We start from the raw sequence: 20,585 nt of genomic DNA, 5'->3' as shown, positions 1-20,585 counted from the left end.
GGAGAGCTGTAGAGGGAACAGTCAGAGAACAGCAGAAATGAGTACGAGTTAGGGAGAGTGACTGCTGATTGGTGGCTTAACATGATGTACATGGACAGTTAAACGTCACCCACCAAAATTAAAAATTACAAGACCTTGGAGGTGGGTGCAGTGTGGCTACCATGGGTTGGTGAGAAGAAAGCTATTTAGGGGAGAGTCAGAGAGTTGCAGCCCAGCTTTGATAAAAAACAACTTCCTGTTCACTCAAGAAACTCATCTTTCTCCTTCCTTCCTTCCTTCCTTCCTTCCTTCCTTCCTTCCTTCCTTCCTCTTTTTTTGTTTTTTTGAGACAGGGTTTCTCTGTGTTGGTTTGGAGTCTGTCCTGGAACTAGCTCTTGTAGACCAGGCTGGCCTTGAACTCACAGAGATCCACCAACCTCTGCCTCCCAGAGTTCTGGGATTAAAGGCCCGGCTGAAGCTCACCTTTCTAAAAGAAATAAAATAGTATCACAAAGGTTAATATTACTTCAGAAACAAGGATAAATGGAGATCAATACACAGTGTTCCACCTCCGAGCAGCAGAGCCGCTTTTAAGGCAGTCTTTGTCTTCTGCAGACACAGATGCAGCGGAGAAGTCCTTAGACCAGTTTTACCCCGCAGCCACAGCGGCTTTCTTGTGAGACTCCAACTGGAACTAATAGAACATGTTCCCAAAAAGGAACAGTTTCTTCTAGAAAGAGCATCCTATCTGATTGGTGGTGAAAAATCAAATGAAGCAGAAAACACCATTAAAGACGAGGCCAAGGAGGAACTCCTTTATATGCTAGTTCAAAAACCATTTTTGAAGAAAGCTTTGGGGAATGGGTGTGCTTTGTCCTGTCATTGCTTCCTCTGAGAATCCACCAAGGAGCCTCAGATTAGATTACTGCGAGGTCATGAATCTGCTTTTTACTAAACAACAAAAGTGTTAACACTAAGATTAAGATGGAATGTTTATGAAAGATGCTATTAAATAAAACATTTAAACTAGCAATACCCCTCCAACTCAATGTTAAAATTTAATTTGCCGTTTTAACGGTATTAAAAGGTAGGACCTTTCAAGAGGTGGTCAGATCACAGGGGCTCTGCTCTCAACAGGTTAAGGGGGTTGGAGAGATGGCTGAGTAGTTAACCGTACTGGCTGCTCTTCCAGAGGTCCTGATGGTGGCTCACAACCATGGGATCTGAATTCCTGTTCTGGTGTGCTTGAAGACAAGACAGGTCACTCACATACATAAAATAAATATTAAAAAAGAATAGATTAAGGCCATTTGTAGATGGAAGTTTCTGTTTTGCCTGATCCTGCAGCTGTTCAGTCCCAAAGAAACACAGAGGCTTATGTAATTATAAACTGCTCATTACTAACTAGCTCTTACACCTTAAATCAACCCATAATTCTTGTCTATGTTTAGCCACATGGCTTGGTATCTTTTCTCAGTAAGGCATTCTCATCTTGTTTCTGCATCTGGCTGGTGGCTGCATCTCTGCCTTTCCTCTTCCCAGAATTCTCTTAGTCTGGTCATCCTGCCTGTACTTACTGCCTGGCTACTAGCCAATCAGCATTTTATTAAACCAATGAGTGACAAATCTTTACAGTGTACAAGAGCATCATCCCACAGCAGTCGTTATGGTAGGAGTGGGTGGATTATGACTAACGGGGGTGGAGCTTTTGTTTTCAGGCTCTTACGATTTCTCCATGTGATGCTTTCTTCTATGTTATGATGTAGCAAAAAAGCCCTCAGCAAATACCCACCCCCAGTCTTGGACATCCTAGCTTCCAGAACTATGAGTCAAATAAACATACACTTTTAATCTACCCAGTCTGTGGTATTTTGTTATACCTTCATCAAACACACCAAAAGCTGGGTGATGGTGGCATACCCACTAGGGAGGTAGAGGCAGGTGGATCTCTGTGAGTTCGAGACCAGCAGCCTGGTCTACAGAGCCAGTTCAGGATAGGTAGGGCTGCTACACAGAGAAACCCTGTATCCAAAAAACAAACAAACAAAAAAACAAACAAAAGAACAACAAAAAAAAAACCACTCCACGACAAAATGGCAAGAATGGTGAATATCCAACTTGGTAACATAGTAAAACCCCATTAAAAAAGAGAAAACGAAAGGAAGCGTGTCTGCTCAGATAATCCCTGATAACGGTATCATTTGCTTATACTAGGTTTTGGATAATGTCAGGGTATTGTCTAGTTTCATTTGTTACAGTGATAAAACATCCTGACACAAGAACAAGACAACTTAGGGGAGAAAGAGGGTTATTTGAGTTCAATTCCAGGTCACAGTCCACCTTTGTGGGGAGGGCATGGGAGGAATTTCCAGCAGTAGCCATACCATATCCAGTCAAGAGCAGAGAGAATATTGAATGCATACATGCTTGCTTGCCTGCATCCTGACCAACTTCTCAACATTTCAGGATCCCTGCCTAGGAATGGTATTACCCACAGGGGCTGGGTCTTCCAACTACTCAAGACAATGCCAACAGGCATGCCCACAGACCAGCCCAATGTAGGCAATTAATTCCTTATTGAAATTTTCTTCCCTTGGGATTCTCTACTGTATCAAACTGAAAATTAAAGCTAACCATCATAGACATTAAAATGGAAACACTCAAAATTGAAAATAAGAATAGGAGGGTAAGGCAAGTATTTTGAGCCAGTAGTACGAGATTCCTGAAGTTCTCGGGTATGAGACTGCTCAAGAGTATACATTGTTTCAGCTGGGAGACTGGCGGCCACACCTTTAATTCCAGCACTCAGGAGGCAGAGGCAGGTGGATCTCTGGGAGTTCTAAAACAGCCTGGTCTATAGAGCAAATTTAGGACAGTCAGAGCTACACAGAGAAAACCTGTGTAAAAAAAAAAAACAAAAAACCCAGCCCCCTAAAAAGAGTATACACTGTTTCAAGGCCAGCCTGGTCTACATAGCAGGTTCAAGGGCAGCCAGAGCTACGTACTGATAGTCTGTCTAGAAAAAAAAAACCACAAAAATAAACAAACAAAAACCAAACAAAAACAAAAAAAGAATATACATTGTAACTATAATGGAAGAAACATTTCAGGGGCTGAGTGAGAAAGAAGAGTCAAGGGAAGAGACCAAGAGACCAGACAAGGCAGGAAAATCAAGAAAGGCTTGAAGGAAGTTGTGATGGGCATTGTATGTTTGCTCATGGAAGACTTTTTGAGAAAATGAGGTTTGTGGCCATGGGAAAGGGTTTACAGGTATGCACTTGTAACCAGACAGCGAGCTTCTGAAGGGAGGGGCTCACTGCTCTTGGTAGTCCCTGGGCTTCTTACAGAATCAAAACAACTAGGATTCAGTATGTTTATTGGCTTCATCTGCAGAACTGTGAAAAGCTGGTGTCCATGACAACATTAGCTGCCAAGCCAGGTTGGAGAGGGAGCAGACTGAGTATGAGCTGAATGAGAAAAGAAGGAAAATATATTAGCTACTTGCCTGGTTGCTGTGATGACAAAATATCTGACAAACCAACTGAAAACTGAGTTTATTTTGGCTGACAGTTGAGGGTACGGCCCACCATGGAGGGTCAGTCACTTGGGAGAAGCTTGAGGCAGCTCGTCACACTGCATCAGGACTCAGCAAGCAGAGTGGTAAGTCCCTCTGCTCAGCCATTTTCTCCTTTCTATCAGTGCAGCACCCCAGCCCATAAAACCATGCCACCAACTGGATGGGCTTTCCATCTCATTAGCCTAATCTAGACAAGCTCTCACAGGCACCAGCAGAGGCTTGTCTCCTAGATGGGTCTAAATCCCACCAGGCTGACAAGACTAACCACCACATAGAGAGATAGTAAAGACCCAAAAGTCGGGAGCTGGAGTGACGGCTCCGTGTTAAGAGCACTGGCTGCTCTTACAGAGAACCCGGGTTCAATTCCCAGCACCCACAAGGCAGTTCACAACTATCTGTAATTCTGTGAGGCACTGCTCACACGTGGTGCACAGACACACACGTAGGCAAAACACTCATAAACAGAACATTTAAAAAATGATAAAACAAAGACCCTGAAATCAGGTAGCAGCTGGACTTACTGTATGTATCAATAATTTAGGTAGTTCACAAGAAAAGGATGAAGTTCCAGGTTTTCTGTTTTATTGTTAGTCCCTCATGGGAAAACAGCACATCAAAGGTAACTGAGTCCTGAGGCCTAGTTCCTCATTTACTTCTCATGAGAGCCCGAGGCAAGTACAACTGTACTAATAAGAAAGAGTAGTTAATAAATGATATCAGCACTGAGGCTGCTATGTCAATGCCACTGGTTAGGCTTGGTTTCTGTAGCGGAGGTTTTAGGCTAACGTGATGCTACAATTATATCCTTTTGAAAAATATTTATTGAGTATAAATAAATGTCCTATACATTAAATATCAAGAAATATCCATTATTCATTACAAGTCAGGCTATAATACTGAGGGAACCATGGGATCAAAATAGCAACTCATGATCCAGTAGTGACAGTTCATTCCAATGTTAGACAGAGTAATGACTCGCTCACATGACACAGCAAAACCTATCAAAAACCCATCACTTAAACCCACCTATAACACCACAATAGACAATGGTTTTGAAGCATACTATCGACAGTCTCAATCTCATTAATAATCACTACCTTATCAATGTATCAAGTCACACTGAGACTGCACTTACACTACCATAAAGTTTAGAGTCTCACCCCCTTGTTTATTCCAAATTATTAATGATGAAAACAAGACATACAAAGTCAAATGGACTTTTCAGTTAGTCTTTCCTAAGAGAAAAAGAATTACATTTTAGTAAAAGACAGCTTCCCCCAAGCAATGAATCTCTTAACAGAAAAAAATTAAGATACAGGAGCAGTGTAATTAGCTTTTCCTTCAAAGAAAGGAAAGAAATCTAAATCTGTTTGGTAAATTGGGAGATATGTCCTAGTCCCAGAATCCGTGTTTTTGTCTCATGTGCTGGAATGTGCGGTCTAGGAGGCTGGAATCTGCGGTAGTCCGAACTCATCCACCAGCACGCCGTCCTGTGAGAAGAAACTGAGGGTCAGTGCTGCTCTCCGACTTGGTAAAAATGATTATTACATTTAGTAAGCAGAAGTCATGTCCAAGCGTTTAATCAATCAGAACTAAAATCCCATTCAGAAGCTGACAATGAGCCTTTTCATCCAAGGCAAAGGGGCTTTGACGAAACAGGCACAGAACTAAAAGGGGGAAGACCGAGGAGGAGACCCAGAAAGAGGAGCGGTGGCTGAGGGCCAGTGGGGTAGTGAGGGGTCCTCGCCTCCAGACACATTATTATCACTCCCACCCATCTTTTATAGACTGGCAAATCCTTGAAGGGGGCCTCTCAGGTGGACAGTCGCTTCCTGTACCACACTCTGCCACTAATCAGCCAGGGTCAGCTAAGGGTTCCTCTTCACGGTGATCTGTGTCCTACACTGGAAAGAGCTGGAGATGCAGCCAGTGGAGGAACACTTGCCTAGCATGTGTGAGGCCCTGTGTTAAAATACCATGGACGCTTCAGGGACTTGTTACTAGGAAACTGAAAAGGCGAGTTACAGTAGTGATCACAAAAATAGCTTCAGCATAATTACTGAAGAGTAGATAATTATATAATTATTTAAAGCACTTGTGCACCTGGGACTTTTAAGAAGCCAGCGCGGTACTCTGAGCTCAAGGAAGGAGGCAGGATACGAGGAGTAGCACGTCCACAGAGACCTACAAAAGACCCACAAAACTACCTGCCTCCCAGCTGTTGCTCCTCACATTTTATAGCGAGAGGAAGTAATGTTCAGAGCTGTGCTGGCTAGTTGTAACTTGACATAAGCTATAGTCCCCTGAAAAGAGCCTCCATTGAGAAAATGCCTCACTCCATAAGACTGCGCTGTATGCAAGCATGTTGGGCATTTTCTTAATTAGTGCTAGATGTGGGAGGGGCCATCCCTGGGCTGGTGGTCCTGGGTGAGCAAGCCATGGGGTGCGAGCCAGTAAGCAGCTCTCTGTGTCAGTTCTTCCCCCAGGTTCCTGTCCTGACCTCCTTCAGTCATGGTCTACAGTGTGGAAGTGTGAGTCAAATAACGCTCTCCTTCCCAACTTGCTTTTGGTCACGGTGTTTCATCATAGCAACAGTAACCCTAGCTAAGACAAAGGAGAAGACACGAATTTCTAATTTGCTCAGAATTCTATGTGAATAAAGGCAGATTTAGGGCTGGACCTTACAGAAAAATTCAGTCAGCGGTACTGTGAGTACTCAGTATGTTTATGGGGAGATCAGATAAAACTGGGGCTATAAATATCCATGACAAATAACACATTACACTAGCAACAATAACTAAGAGGGAATGGAGTTTTATACGCAGTAAAGTGCTCTGTTTACGATGACAATTATACAGTATGAGCTAGGGTTTAAATCCTTTACATACATGGCCTACACGGCTCTAAACAGCAATCACGTGAAAAGTATTCACACATGCAAAAACCAGAAACAAACAGCTAAGTGACCTGTCACAGTGTCAGAAATCCCGATTCTCTTCCTTTGTTGAACTAGGATCTTTCTAATAGTAAGGTTTCCATCCCTGTATTTCCATATAGGGTTTCATTTATCTCAGGTTAGCTTCCAATTCACTCTGTAGCCAAGGGTAGCCTTGGACTCCTAATCTTTCTCTTCTACCTCCTCAGTTCTGGGGTTACAGGCCTGTGGCCACACACCTAGTCTATGTGATCTGGGGATCACATCCAGGGCTTGTACATGCTAGGTAAGCACGCTGTCAATTGAGCTACATTCCCAGTCTTACTTATTAAGTTTTATAATTAATTTTATACTTCATAGTTTAAATAATCCAATATAATTAGTGTGTCCAGAGAGGGACTTTTTCCTTTGTCCCCTCCCCTTCTCAATATTTATTTTATGTGCGTGAGTTTTGCCTGCATGTCTTGTGCTTGTAAAGGGCAGAAGAGGGCATTGGATGCCCTGGAACTGGAGTTACAGATGGTTGTGAGACAACATGTGGGAACTGGGAATTGAATCCAAGTCCTCTGTAAGAGCAGCAAGTACTCAATTACTGGCTAACATGCCAGCTTAGGAGTGGAACTCTACTATGACCACTCAAAAGGTAAATAGAGAAGTGGATTGCCTATATGTTCTGCTACTTGAGAGAGGCTAAGGCCAAAGGATTGCTTGATTCAGGAGTGAGGGATACCTGAGACCCTGTCTCTAATTAATTTAACAAAACAAAAAAACAGACTGGAAATATAACTCAGTATAATGTGCTTGCCTAACACGTGTGAAGCCCTAGATAAATTCCCAGCAAAACACCACACACACACACACACACACACACACACACACACACACACGCACGCACACACACACACACACGCGCATACACACACACACACGCACACGCACACACACACACCAGTAAGCAAGGCTCACGCATGTGTCATCAATGCTTTCCTATGAAATGGTAAACGTGTAAATCGCACCTAGTGCTAGTTTACAGGCTGATTACATATAACATGCCACTGCATAACCATAGTTGGTCTAGAGGCAGAGGCCTGACAGCCTGAACAACCGGATGAGGCCCTGTCTCAAAAGAAGATACAGCTCCAGTGGAACAGTGCCTGCTCAGCAGGTGTAAGGCCCCCAGTCCCAGGAGAACCAAAACAAAGCAAAACATTGTTGAGTCTCAGGGGCTTTTTTGTTTGTTTGTTTTTTTGTTTTTGTTTGTTTTTTTTTTTTGAGACAAGGTTTCTCTGTGTAGCCCTGGCTGTCCTAGAACTCACTCTGTAGACCAGGCTGGCCTCAAACTCAGAAATCTGCTTGCCTCTGCCTCTAGAGCGCTGGGATTAAAGGCGTGCTCCACCACTACCTGGTGTCTCATTGACATTTTTTATGCAGCTTAGTTGCCCAATGCAGGAATACTGGACTTTCAAAAGTTCTTAAAATAATGATCAGGGCTGTTAAACTTAGGACTATATTTTAGATTTCCAGTGGTGGATATAAAACCTTTAATATGTTGTGTGGAAATTCATAGTATACATACATACATGCAGGCAAAACTCAGAAAATAAGTAAATCTTAAAAAAGGAAGTCCCCCAAACAGTGGTGATGCACACCTTTAAACCCACTCGGGAGGCAGAGGCAGGCGGATCTCTTGAGTTCGAGGAGCCTGCTCTACATAGCAAGTTCCAGGACAGGCTCCACAGCTACAGAGAAACCCTGTCTCAAAAGACTCAGAGTCCTGCTCTGTGGCCACATCAGTTGTCTGTAGGGCTGTTTAGACTACAGGCAGTGACCTGAGCAGACTCCTTGGGGAAAACGGTACCTTGTTCTTTGTGTCAGTGGGAACACCTTCTGGAATGGCAGGCGCCGATGCTGCTTCGTCTAAGTAGGAACTATCTTCATCAGCCAGAAGCTCATCGCCCAGTGCATCCAACTCTGAAATTAAACAGGCTTCATCAGAGAAAACCAGCTTCTTTTCCCCAAAAGTTAGTCAAATGATTTGTTAATGAGCAAATATAATACGAAAGAAAAGGGACTCATCTCTATTTCTTAATCTTTATTTTTTCTATTTTAATTTAAAACGTGGGCAGTGTTAGCGCACACCTTTAATCCCAGCACTTGGGAGTCAGAGGCAGGCAGATCAAACTCACAGAGATCCGCTTGCCTCTGCCTACCGAGAGCTGGGATTAAAGGCGTACACTACCACCGCCCGGCTTGTCCTGGAACTCTTTAGTAGACCAGGCAGGCCTTGAACTCAGGGTACTGGGCTTAAAGGCATGCGCCACCATGTCTGGTGTCCCGAGAGGAATTTTAACCAGCATTTGGGCACCGGTCCCAGGCAGTGGCTCCTGCATGACTCTGAAGTTACCGTACACTGCAGAGCACTCACCCGCTTCCAAGTCGTCCTCGTCTAACTCTGGGGTGCCGTAGCTGCGACCCAGGGCTTCCTGGATCTCGTTTGCATCCTCCATCATATCTTCCAGCTGGTCTTGTAAATCCTATGGAAATATATGACAGGGTTTTCTTTCTTTTTTAGCCTCTTAAATTAGTTGGTTTAATTCGAGGTGACACAGAATCCAGAACACAACAAAGGAGGGATAGCAGGCTCCGGCAGGACTTCAGACTCAGTTTACCTGAAACTCACAGCTGAGTTTAAAGGTGGAAACAGCTGAATGAAAACTAGACCGTATGATTTTGTTGTTTTTTAAACTGAAGTTTATTATAATCTTCAGCAGGCTCCAGTATAACATTTTATTCTAGCTACAGTGGCAAAAGATGTTACAGCAGGGAATCCAGTGTTTAAATAGGAACAGAAAAGTGTCATCGTAATCTTAGGGACAAGGAAAAGCCTACTTTTTGCCAGATTTCTGAATTCCTCTTAGCCTTGGCTTCTACTTCCTGCCTGGAAGCCTTTCTATCCATCTCCTTGGACTGCTCTTTGGCTGTTTCAGGGCCTTTTCTTCCACCTTATCGGCCTGACATGACACCTGTGGCCCCTTCTCCAGACTCTTTTCTGCTGATCCTCATTTTTTTTTCTTCAAGTGTAAGGAAGCAAGTTTTACTGAGAAGTAAACAATGGACCTCTGTAGCAGGTAAGGTAAGGGTCCCCAAAACGGGTTTATCGTGACAAGGTAAGGTTTTCACTTAGGAATGAGAACTAAAATTTAACTTTTAAATAGTACTTATTTATGCACATATGTGTGTGTGTGTGTGTATGCATGCGCACGTATATGGGAGCATATGCCATCAGTGCCCAAGTACAAGTCAGGACAATTTTGGGAGTTTCCTCCTCTCACCTGTGGATCCCAAGGACCGAACTCAGGTCCACCAGGCTTGGTGATGAGCTCACCTGCTGGGCCAGCTCACCGGCCCCAAATGAGAAATTATAAAAATGCTGATTATATAACCAGTTCTCCATAACTGTCAGTCACTGTTCTACATGACAGTAGTCAGAAACAGGCTTAGTCAACCAAGCACAGATGCTCCAAAGGACTCCTGCGGGTCTGTTCCCCACCACCCTTTTCTGAGACAGAATCTCATGTGGCCCAGTTTGAGCTCAAATGCACTTTGTAACTAAGGACGACCTTAAATCCCTCATTCTCCCGCCTCTACTTATCAAGTTCTGGGATTACAGGTGTATGCTATCAGGCCTGACTTCTGGCTTCCACTTTTCTTTTCTCTTAGTACTTAGAAATGAACTTCTTTGATGGTGGTGGCACTGAGCCAACTGGTACAGTGCATGCGAGGTTAGTGCTCTAACACTGAGTTACCATCCCAGTTCGAATCTTGCACTACTTAGTGAGAAGCAATGTCAGGCTCCTGGGGCTGGAGAGACGGCTCAGGTCGACAGCACTAGTGCGCTGCTCTTTTAAACGACCAGCACCCACATGGGGGCTTACAACAGTCTAGTCTGTAACTCCAGCCCCAGGGGTCTGATGTCCTCTTCTGGACCCTGTGGGCAGATGGTAAACAGACATACATGCAGGCAAACACTAATGCACACACACACACAAAAAAAAAAAAAAAAAAAAAAAACGAAACAAAACAAAAAAACAAAACCCAAGTGCCTCCCCACCCCCCAATACTGGGGATGGAACCCTGGGTCTTAATCATGGTTGGCAAGTGCTCTACCCTCAGCGCTATTTTCCTCATTTAAAAAAAATGGGATGACTGGGCTAAGAGATGGCTCGTGATTATGACCACATACTGTTCTCCCAAGGCCCTGAGCTGGAGGCAATAGCTTTAAGTCTATGGGACCTGGTTCCCTCTTCTGGTCTCAAAGGACAATTGCACTTACATACACAAACCCCTCCTCAGACACATATGCATAAACATAATTTATGTTCTTAAAAAAAAGAGGAGGGGAGCCGGGTGGTGGTGGCGCACGCCTTTAATCCCAGCACTCGGGAGGCAGAGGCAGGCAGATCTCTGTGAGTTCGAGGCCAGCCTGGTCTACAAGAGCTAGTTCCAGGACAGGCTCCAAAGCTACAGAGAAACTGTCTCGAAAAACCAAAAGAAAAAAAAAAAAAAAAAGAGGAGGGGGGAAACTGGAGAAATGTTTCAGCATTTGATGCTCTTGCAGAGGACCTGGGTTGCATTCCCAGAACCCACATGACATTCACAACCATCTATAACTCCAGTTCCAGGGGATCTGATGCCTCTTCTGGTACCAGGCATGCACACAGTGCACATACAGACATGCAGACAAAACACTCATAATGCATTAAATAAAAGTAAACTTTTTTAATGGAATCATTAAGAACCATATTTCATGTGGCTACTGTAAGATTTATTGCAATAATGTATATAAAATAGTACTTAGTTTAAGGCCAGCTTGGGCAACTTAGTGAGACCCCGTCTAAAAAACTAATAAATTTTAGAAAGTCAAAAGAAGAGGTGAGGCATGCACAAGGCCCTATGTTCAATCTGTAATACCACCACCACCACCACCACCCCCACCCCCACCCCCACCACCCCCACCACCCCCAACCACCACCACCACCCCCACCACCACCCAAACATCATCATCATAAATAGAGGGGGTGTGGCCACTGCTCACAGGGCAGTAGGCTTCACTCAGCACCACCCTTTCCTGGAGGAGGCGCGGGGTCCTTGTGCTCTCAGATAAGCGCTAGGGATACTAGGGGTGTTAAACACGCAGGGTTGTCTCTTCATAGGGAGAGACGGATAATGTTTTTGGCCCAGAAGGCTGGGAGCAGAGGTGGTTAACGGCCTGGTGACCTCTGCACTATCACAGGCCACAAGGCTCCCCTAGGACCCTTATCTTGTGCCCCTTTATCTCAGTCAATTCATAGAGCCATCTTCCCTGGACCCTTGTTTGCCTTGAGGCTGCTTCCTTAGTTGATCTATAGAACCTATCTATGTGAAAGAGGCCACTTGTATTTCACAAGAGTTTTGATGCAGTCATGACTTAAGCTTTGTTGTATACATAGGACTGAGTTAATTAGTATCAGGAAACTTTTTCCCAAATTGTGCTGTGCCTAAAACAAACTACACGGTGTCGGACGGAGTTTGAACCAATGTTGGCTGAGTTATGTTGAAGTAGACTTCCTTCTTGCCTCTCCTGCTGGCCATGGCGTTTTCAGAGACACCCCGCCCCCACACTCACAATTTCCAGAGCGACAAGTCAATTGTGAATTCCTTCCTGGCAGCCTAGTTTGTTTTTCCATATGAAAGTGGAGAAACCACCAAGAATGCCTTTCTGTACACCTGAGTGCCAAACCCCAAGCACATGTGTACATGCTGAAACACTTGCCAAGGAGTAAAGTCACAGAAGGCGGAGTCAAATCAGGCTTATGATGCTACATATCAAGAAGTCTCCCCAGCTAGGCATGGAGTTCTAACACTCGGAGGCTGAAGCAGGAGGATTGTCGTGAGTTCTAGACCAGTCCCACATACATGGTAAGACCCTGTGTCCAAAATGTATGTGTATGTGTATTGTGTGTGTCTGTGTGTGTGTTGCTTCTCGAATCATTTGATGAGTAAGATTTCTTTTTAATCTTATTTTTATGAACAAGGTCTTGCTTTGTGACCTAGGCTGGCCTTGAACTTATGATTCTTCTGCCTCTGCCTTCCTAGTCTTGAGATTACAGGCCTGCAACCACTACACAGCCTACGCATAGGGTTTCTATTTACAGAGTCTAGGATAGACACAGAAAGAAAAAAAGAAAGTCACCATTCAAAGTATTAGATTAATCTATCTTTAAATTCAATACTACATAAACAAAAACAACTAAACAGCAGGACTAATCTAAAAAGTGTATTTGCCCTAATGTCTGGGAAAAACAAAGACAAAAAAAACTTAAAAAGGGAGTTGGGGTGGGTGGGAGAGACAGAGAGGTCTCAGCAGTTAGAAGTGTATACTGCTCTTGTTCAGGACCTGAGTTCAGTTTCTAGAAGACAGCTCACAACCACCTATACCTCCTGCTCCTGGGATCTGTTGCACTCTTCCGGCCTCCATGGGCACTGCACTTATGTGCACAGAAACCAGACACACACATACATACAATGAAAAATAAAAATACAACTTTTTTTGTTTGTTTTTTGAGGGACAGAATCTCTACATAGCCCTTACTGTCCTGGAACTCCCTGTGTAGACCAGGCTGGCCTCAAACTCACAGAAATCCTCCTGCTTCTTCTTTCCAAGTGCTAAGACTAAAGGTATACACCACCATGCTGGGCCTGAAGTCTTTTTTTTTTTTAAGGATAAAAACAATTATACATAGAAACAAAAAATGTAAAAGTTAGAGCTATAAAAAAACCTAAAATGTTTTATAATTATATTAGAAAAATAAACCTGAAAAGATTCCAAAGTCTGCAGCTTAGCCAAAAGATATACACATGCTAATGGGGTCTGTCATGCTGTAGTCCATTAGGGGCAGAGAAGGGTAATGCAAGAGATGGGGAGACATCCAAAAGCCAGAAGGAAGCTGAATGTGGTAGAATACATTGTAATGCTAGCACTGTGGAGGCTGAGGCAGGAGGACTGGGAGGACTGCCACAAGGACAAGGCTAGCCTACGCGATACAGTAAGTTCTAGAAGAGCCTGGGCTACAGAACGACATCCTGTCTCAGACGCAAAGCAAAGCCTGAACTGGAAAGAGGGTCTAGGGTCAAGAATATGTGCTGCTCTTCCGAGGCCCTGAGTTTAGCATCTGTATCAGAGTCGCTCACATGTACCTGTAAATTTCACTTCAAGGGTTCTAACAACCTTTTCCGGTCTCAGAAGAGATTGCACGCACATGCAAAAACCCATACACACACACACACACACACACACACACACACACACACACACACACACACACACTTTATATACATATTTACAGACAAAATTAAATTAAAATCTTAAAAAAACAAAACAATACCACCCCCCTTCCCTGCCAACCAGGCAGTGGTGGTGGCACATGTCTTTAATCTCAGCACTCAGGAGGCAGAGGCAGGTGGATCTCTGAGTTTGAGGCCAGCCTGGTCTACACAGTGAGTTCCAGGACAGCCAGGGATACACACAGAGAAACCCTGTCTCAGAAAATAATAATAATAATAAAAATAAAACAAAACCCGAAACAACAAGACCCTAAAGAAAGGAAGCCAGAATAAGCAAAGGTTCTCTTATGTTCATTTAAACAGCTCTCACTGAACCCACAGGAGAGGTGGCAAGGTGGCACAAGTCCATAATCCACACATTTGGAAGGTTGAGGTAGGAGAAGGCCAGCACACATAGTAAGACAGGCTAGCCTGGGCTGCAAAACAAGATCTTGTCTCAAATACAAAACAACACTACAAAGAGTCCTACCCAACTTTTAGGGACTAGTAAGCTGTAAATGGTATTATACAAATGAGCACACAGGATATATTGTTCTCAGTGAACTTCCTGAAAGCTGTAAGAATGCCTAATGCCATGTAAACAGAGACTTGTGACGACTGGGATTGATCAGGGGCCGTGTAAGGGGCAGTGGAAAAGAGTAAGGCAGGGGACTAAGGCCCTCATTCCTCCTGGAGACTGAGATGACCCGAGAATATCCTTGTGAAGCCAGGAAAACGCCTGGGACATAGCGACTGCTCACTCAACCAACACTGCTCGACTAGAACAGTATGGCATCACCTTTAACCTTTAAATACTTCCTGGGCCTCAAGTATGGTCAGGTATCTTCAAGGCAATGGGGATAAAGACTGAATGAACAAAATTAAATCCCTTCCTTCAGGGAAAAAGGGGTTCTAAACAGAGGGTAAACACTGTGCCATAGATTTAGGAAGGAGCCTTTTTCCTTTGGCAGGCCACTATGCTCTCCCACCAGCTCCGCCTGCCACATGGGATGCTCACTCCCGCCTCCTCTGCCTGCCAAGTGGGATGCTCATCTGGGAGCTGACTGAGTAGCCAGGCTTACAGGCCTTACCTTCCTGACCAAATCCTCGACCCCAAAGGAAATGGTAACTTTAAGAAGCTAGTAATTAATTACCAAATGTAAAGAAAATTACTCAAAATACTAGAAAAGAAATTGTGTAAACCAATTACATACACATCCTCATTTAACATCATGGTGTACGCTCTAATCTTAGCACTTAGAAGGTTGAGGCAAGGTTCAAAGCTAGTCTGGGCTTCTTTGCAAGATTTTTTTGGGGGGAGGGCACAATACTCGGAGACAGCTCATACATCTCACCTGTTTAATAACTGTGTGTGGTACTGGGATCTCTGCATTAGCAATAAGGAAACTGAGGCCTTTAGCCCTTTTCTCTGCATTTCTCGCCACAAACGTTTATTCTCAACCTTGCAGTAACAAGTACACACATCTTGAAAAAACCAGCAGACAGCTCACCTCAATCTGTTCAATTTTGACTTGCTTGTATGCCTTCTTCATTTCCTTTACTCCCAGTTTCATGGCATCCACCTAAGAAAGGGTAGAAGAAAGCACAACATATTTGTTGTTTTACTTTGAAGTACTGAGGATTTGAACCAGGACACTCATACATGCTAAAAATACCATTCTGCCATTGTGTTACATCCCCAGCCCTAAAAATACACTGTTTTGAGAAGTCATGTTTGTGCTGGAGAGGTGGCTCAGTCATGACAAGCATTTGTTGCTCTTGCAGAGGACCTGGGTTTGATCCCAGCACCCACATGCTCACAACCATCTCCAGCTCCAGAGCCAGGGGCTCCGATGCTCTCTTCTGACTTCTCTGACACTAGACACACGAGGCACTCAGCAAACATGCAGGCAAAGAATACAAACACATCGTCATGTTTGCTAAACATCATTTAAAAACCATGGGAAAGTGTATGAGATTTAAAAATTAAAAGAGAACTGAGAGGAGGTGGCACATGCCTTTAACCCCAGCACTTGGGAGACATAGCCAGGCAGATCTCTGAGTTTGAGGCCAGCCTGGTCTACAGAGTGAGTTCCAGGACAGCCAAAGCTACATAGAAAAACCCTGTCTCAAAATACAAAACAAGGAGCTGGAGAGATGGCTCAGAGGTTAAGAGCATTGCCTGCTCTTCCAAAGGTCCTGAGTTCAATTCCCAGCAACCACATGGTGGCTCACAACCATCTGTAATGGGGTCTGGTGCCCTCTTCTGGCCTGCAGGCATACAGACAGAATATTGTATACATAATAAATAAATAAAAACAAACAAACAAACAAATTAAAATGGGAAAAAAGTGCTCTGGGCATACCGTGGTCCTGGTGTCCTTCAGAGACTGAATGGTGTAGTTAGCCTGCTCCATGTTAAAGGACTGCTGGGCGAGGTTGTCTCGCTGCTGCTCATACCTTTTTGGAGACAAGTGAGAATTAGACATGGGAGACAGATAGAAATCCTTAGGAAGGAAGAAGCCTCAAACTAAATACGGGAATTTTCTTCAAACAAACCAAAAACTAAAGCCAAAACCATTTAAAAACTACCCACTCTAACAAAACCCCTCCAAATCTTTTTTCCCTTGAATGTTTCCGAATTTTAACTATTCCCACCTAACAACATAGCATTTGTTTCTTTTTTCTATTTCTTGAAAAAGGGTCTTGTAATCCAGGTCAGCCTCAGACTTGTAGTGACCCTACTCTCAGCTCCCCAAATCTGGGTAAAGCAGGTGTCTGCCACTGCTCCTGTCTGCACTATATCTTATTCATATTTTTCTAATTATTTCCCAAGATGAATTCTCAGAAGTGGAACTCTTGGGGCAAAGGGTGAGACTGTTTTTTAAGACTTTTCATACATATAGCTGTATGTTTTTCAGGTAGACTCGACGTGTACTTAAGGACACTTTAATAATCCTGTATTCATAATTAGGCTATACATCTGACTTAATATAAATCGGATGTCTGATACTAGAAATACTGATACTTTAAATGTCTGATACTCTTTAAAGTTTTCTATCCAATTATAATATTATGTCAAAGACTTATGTCACCATGATTTTTTTTCTTCTTCAAGACAGGATTTCTCTGTGTAGCCCTGGCTGTCCTGAATTTCGCTCTTTAGAGCAGGCTGGCCTCAAACTCAAGAGATCTGCCTGCCTCTACCTCCCAAGTGCTGGGATTAAAGGCATGCGCCACCACGCCCAGCTGTCACCATGATTTTTACACAACATTTGGAAACCATTTAACTAACAGAAGAAAAATAGGTAATTCATGATCCAGGCAAGGAGCAGATGACTCCATTAAGTTAGGCAAGGTGGCACATGGTTCTAATCCCAGTACTGGGAAGCTGAGTCAGGGGATTAGAGCTGGAGGCTCTAATAACAAGACCCTATCTCTAAAAATAGAAACAGGAAAAAAAGTATGGTTTGAAGTGGAAAAGAATATTTATATATAAGACACATTATAATTTCAGTTTCCTACGAATCTAGGTAAATTTTCTTTACATCTGTTTGCTTGATATATTTTTCCAAGTTTCTGCAATAAATCTATATCCCCCCCTTTTTTTAAAAAAAAAAAAATAAGTGTTTATTTTTTATTTTTTTTGAAGCAGGAACTCATATAGCCCTGGATGGTCTAGAATTTACTAGCCAAGGGTAGCTCTGAACTTCTGACACTTCTGCCTTCACACCCAAGCGCTAGGTTTACAGGTTTGTGCCACCATGCTCAGTTTATTTATTTACTTAATTTTAGATAGGGTCGTATGTAGCCAAGGCAAGCCTTGGTTTCTCTATGAAGCCAAGGCTCATAGGTTCCTGGTCATTCTTCCCCTACCTCCTAAGTGCTAGGATTATAGGCCTACACCACTGAAGCCAAACTGTATTTCTTCTATAAGAAAAACAAAATACTTTAAAACCAATTGCTACTAAGAAGGTAATAGTTACAACACATCTTAGCCATTGTAGGTATTATTAGATTTTTTTGGATGGGATTTAATATAAAAAAAAAAATGAAAGACAGCATCCGATATGTAACAAAGTCATTTCAAAATTGGAACAGAGTTGTCAACAATTTTTCTGGTTTCCTGCAATCTGAGTATGCTCTGGATGATCTCACAGGCTGAGCAGTCCTCAGGGGGAACACCAGATATTAACTGGGTTTTGCACAAACACTAGGACACAGTAACTTAAAACCAATTGTGGACCTGTACATTTGTCCTGCTGCGAGAGAGCACATACTTAGCACCCCTAACTTTACAAACAAAACCTAGAAGACCATACTAACTAAGCAACGGGAAAGCCAAGCCATATGGACCTGGCCAGCCACAGTCGTGGTCGCTAGTACCACACGGCTACCTAAACTTAAGTTAGTAACATTAAATAATGGAAGATTATGGAAATTTGGAATGAAATCAAGAATACTTAGAAAATGATAAAAGCTGCAAAGAATGAAGACCTTTTTGCTTAAACTGTTCTTAGAAAAGAGATGGTGCATATGACTTACATCCGCTTCTGCTTTAAAACCCTCAGGGCTTTCTGTTTGACCATGTTCTGAGGAGAAAAACAGATTTAATAAAAAAGGGGAACACATATGGCAAAAGAAATCTCCCAGTGCTCAAACTCGTGTGCCTATTTGCTTTCTTCTTCAAAAGGGCAGACATAGAGGCTCCTTATCTACTCTCTCCCTAAGCACAGGTAACTCCAATGTCTAGTTAGTAAGCCTCGGCACCCTTTGCACCCCGCACCTCAGTGCCCTGAACTACTTACTCTCCCTTTTCCTGATGCGCCCATTTCCAGCCCCAACTGTGCCCACTGGTGTCTATTCAGTTTCCTTCAATTTAAACACAACATTCGACCTCTACCATGTCCTCATGTTAGAAACAGCTTCTAATCTCTCCTTTCTAGAAGCTGAGAACCTCTACACAAACTTTGTCTCCTCTTTCCTCATGCAAATTTACCAAATGCTACTATATTCTAGGCATAATTCCATGTAGGTGACTTGTTATTTAATCCTCACACTACAACAGACGTGTTATTTTCATTTCACAGATGAGAAAACTGAGGCTGGTTCACATTGTTAATAAGTTATGAAGCTGGAAAAGAACAACCCAAAACAGCTATATAGCCATAGTCTATTAAACAGTGATAGTATTAGATCACTGGTCCTGCATGCTAATTCTGTACTTTTCCCTGGCCTGCCATTGTATTATATCTATCCCAGTCTGACCAGCCTGACCACACCCAAATTCTGAGTACAACCAAGCCCTCCTCTCCAGAGACCTATTAGAACATATCAATTCCCATTATCATTAAATAAAGATCAGCATCTTCTATCTACCACATTAAAACCAGCCTCCTCTTGTATCTGGCTGTACTCCCTTTCCTGAAGAGTATATATCCTTACTGTATACCAAGCTGTATTTTTCTGCATCCTCCCACCATTGCCCCACATAGTACTTCCTACAGCAGTCAACATTAACCTACCTTGGCAGGACCCTCTCTCATCTTCTTCATTTGGTCCTTATATTTCACTAGCTCAGCATCCAACCGGGAAATCTTTTTGTCAATGGATTCTGCCCTGCTATCCACCTTGGAGGAAAATGTCAAATGTAGATAATTATTATAATATATTTACACTGGAAGGGGCAGGAGGAGAGCGAGGAATATGGATGAAGAAGCGAAGACAAAAGGAAGGATAGAGCAAAGAGTGGAAAACAGTGGGTTTACTAAAGGGAATACCAGCCAGAATAATCGGAAGGCTTTCATCATCTCTCTCCCACCTCCCAGATTCTCCCGCGAGAAAATTTGGGAATCACTGGGTTGGTTGAGTTTTCCCAAGTGGGAGACTCGTCAGTTTGGGGACTCAACATGTATGGAATGAGCCAGTGGACACAGGGTACAATGAGATGTAATGCCATTTCCGAAATCAGGTTTAATTTGGAGGGGCCAAGGTTCAGAATTTTGTGCTACTCAGCTCCATGACTAAGGTATAGATAGATATGTTAACCCTGACCAGGGCGAGGAAAGAGGAATTAGAAAAGGATTGGTAAAAGACCAGGTTGGACGAAGTGGGGTGTATGAACCAGGAAGGGCAAGTTGGAATGTTGAGGACCAAAGCGAGAAAGAAGCGATGGGGCGCAGGGGGCATCAGAAAGGGCTTTAAGTGCAGTAAGGGCGAGGCAGTGATGAAGTGTCAGTCTCTGGTTTGTGGGGTCAGGAATGACCTGGAAAACAGGAATGAAAGGGGTGGGGATGGAGAAGACTGTGGTTTAATGGGCCCGAACCAGGAATGGGGTGGAGTAGGAATTCGGTATGGGCCGGTCGGAGTTGAGTCTAGGTATACAAAGTCAAATGCTCACTGTCCCAATGCAGTCAGTCAGGCTAGGCGGCGGAGCCTTGGGTTTCGCTTTTCCGAAGAATCGGTTCATCTTGGCTGGAGGCGAAGAAACCCAAACACTGGAGGAAAACCAGACACGGAAGCGTATTCGCTCCGGTTTCAGTTTCCGGCCCCCCCCCACCTCTATGCGCAAGCGCAGAGTGCTCTCTGGAGTTTCCCAATCCTTTTTCCGGGTTTTCAGCTCCTCCTTCCAGAGAAAGAGCGTAGAGCTCTGGGAGAGGCGGAAAGACTTCTGGGGGCGGGGCTTGGGGAGGGATGGGGCGGTGCCTCGGGCAGGTGGGTGTGGCTTAGACG

At 43.6% G+C, this 20,585-nt stretch overlaps 1 protein-coding gene across 1 annotated transcript; it reads right to left on the bottom strand.

Moving 5' to 3' along the window:
- Positions 1-4,359: 4,359 nt before the first annotated feature.
- Positions 4,360-20,419, bottom strand: Chmp5 (charged multivesicular body protein 5). Its single transcript, XM_038348312.2, has 8 exons — positions 20,254-20,419; positions 19,379-19,483; positions 18,399-18,445; positions 16,220-16,313; positions 15,365-15,436; positions 8,917-9,025; positions 8,350-8,462; positions 4,360-5,046 (listed from the first exon to the last, which is right to left on the bottom strand). The coding sequence occupies exons 1-8, from the start codon at positions 20,320-20,322 to the stop codon at positions 4,996-4,998; spliced, it is 660 nt and encodes a 219-aa protein (XP_038204240.1). The 5' UTR covers positions 20,323-20,419; the 3' UTR covers positions 4,360-4,995.
- Positions 20,420-20,585: the final 166 nt, after the last annotated feature.

Source organism: Arvicola amphibius, chromosome 11 (assembly GCF_903992535.2).
Source record: "Arvicola amphibius chromosome 11, mArvAmp1.2, whole genome shotgun sequence".
Lineage (NCBI taxonomy): Eukaryota > Metazoa > Chordata > Mammalia > Rodentia > Cricetidae > Arvicola > Arvicola amphibius.
This window is presented reverse-complemented; position numbering and strand designations above follow the sequence as displayed.

Excerpts from the sequence above, each read along its gene's own strand:
- Chmp5 (XM_038348312.2), bottom strand. The coding sequence starts at position 20,322 with ATGAACCGATTCTTCGGAAAAGCGAAACCCAAGGCTCCGCCGCCTAGC. Across the intron at positions 16,314-18,398 it reads GTTTTAAAGCAGAAGCGGAT|GTATGAGCAGCAGCGAGACA; the intron begins GTAAGTCATATG and ends GTCTCCAAAAAG. Across the intron at positions 9,026-15,364 it reads TCAAAATTGAACAGATTGAG|GATTTACAAGACCAGCTGGA; the intron begins GTGAGCTGTCTG and ends ATATTTCCATAG.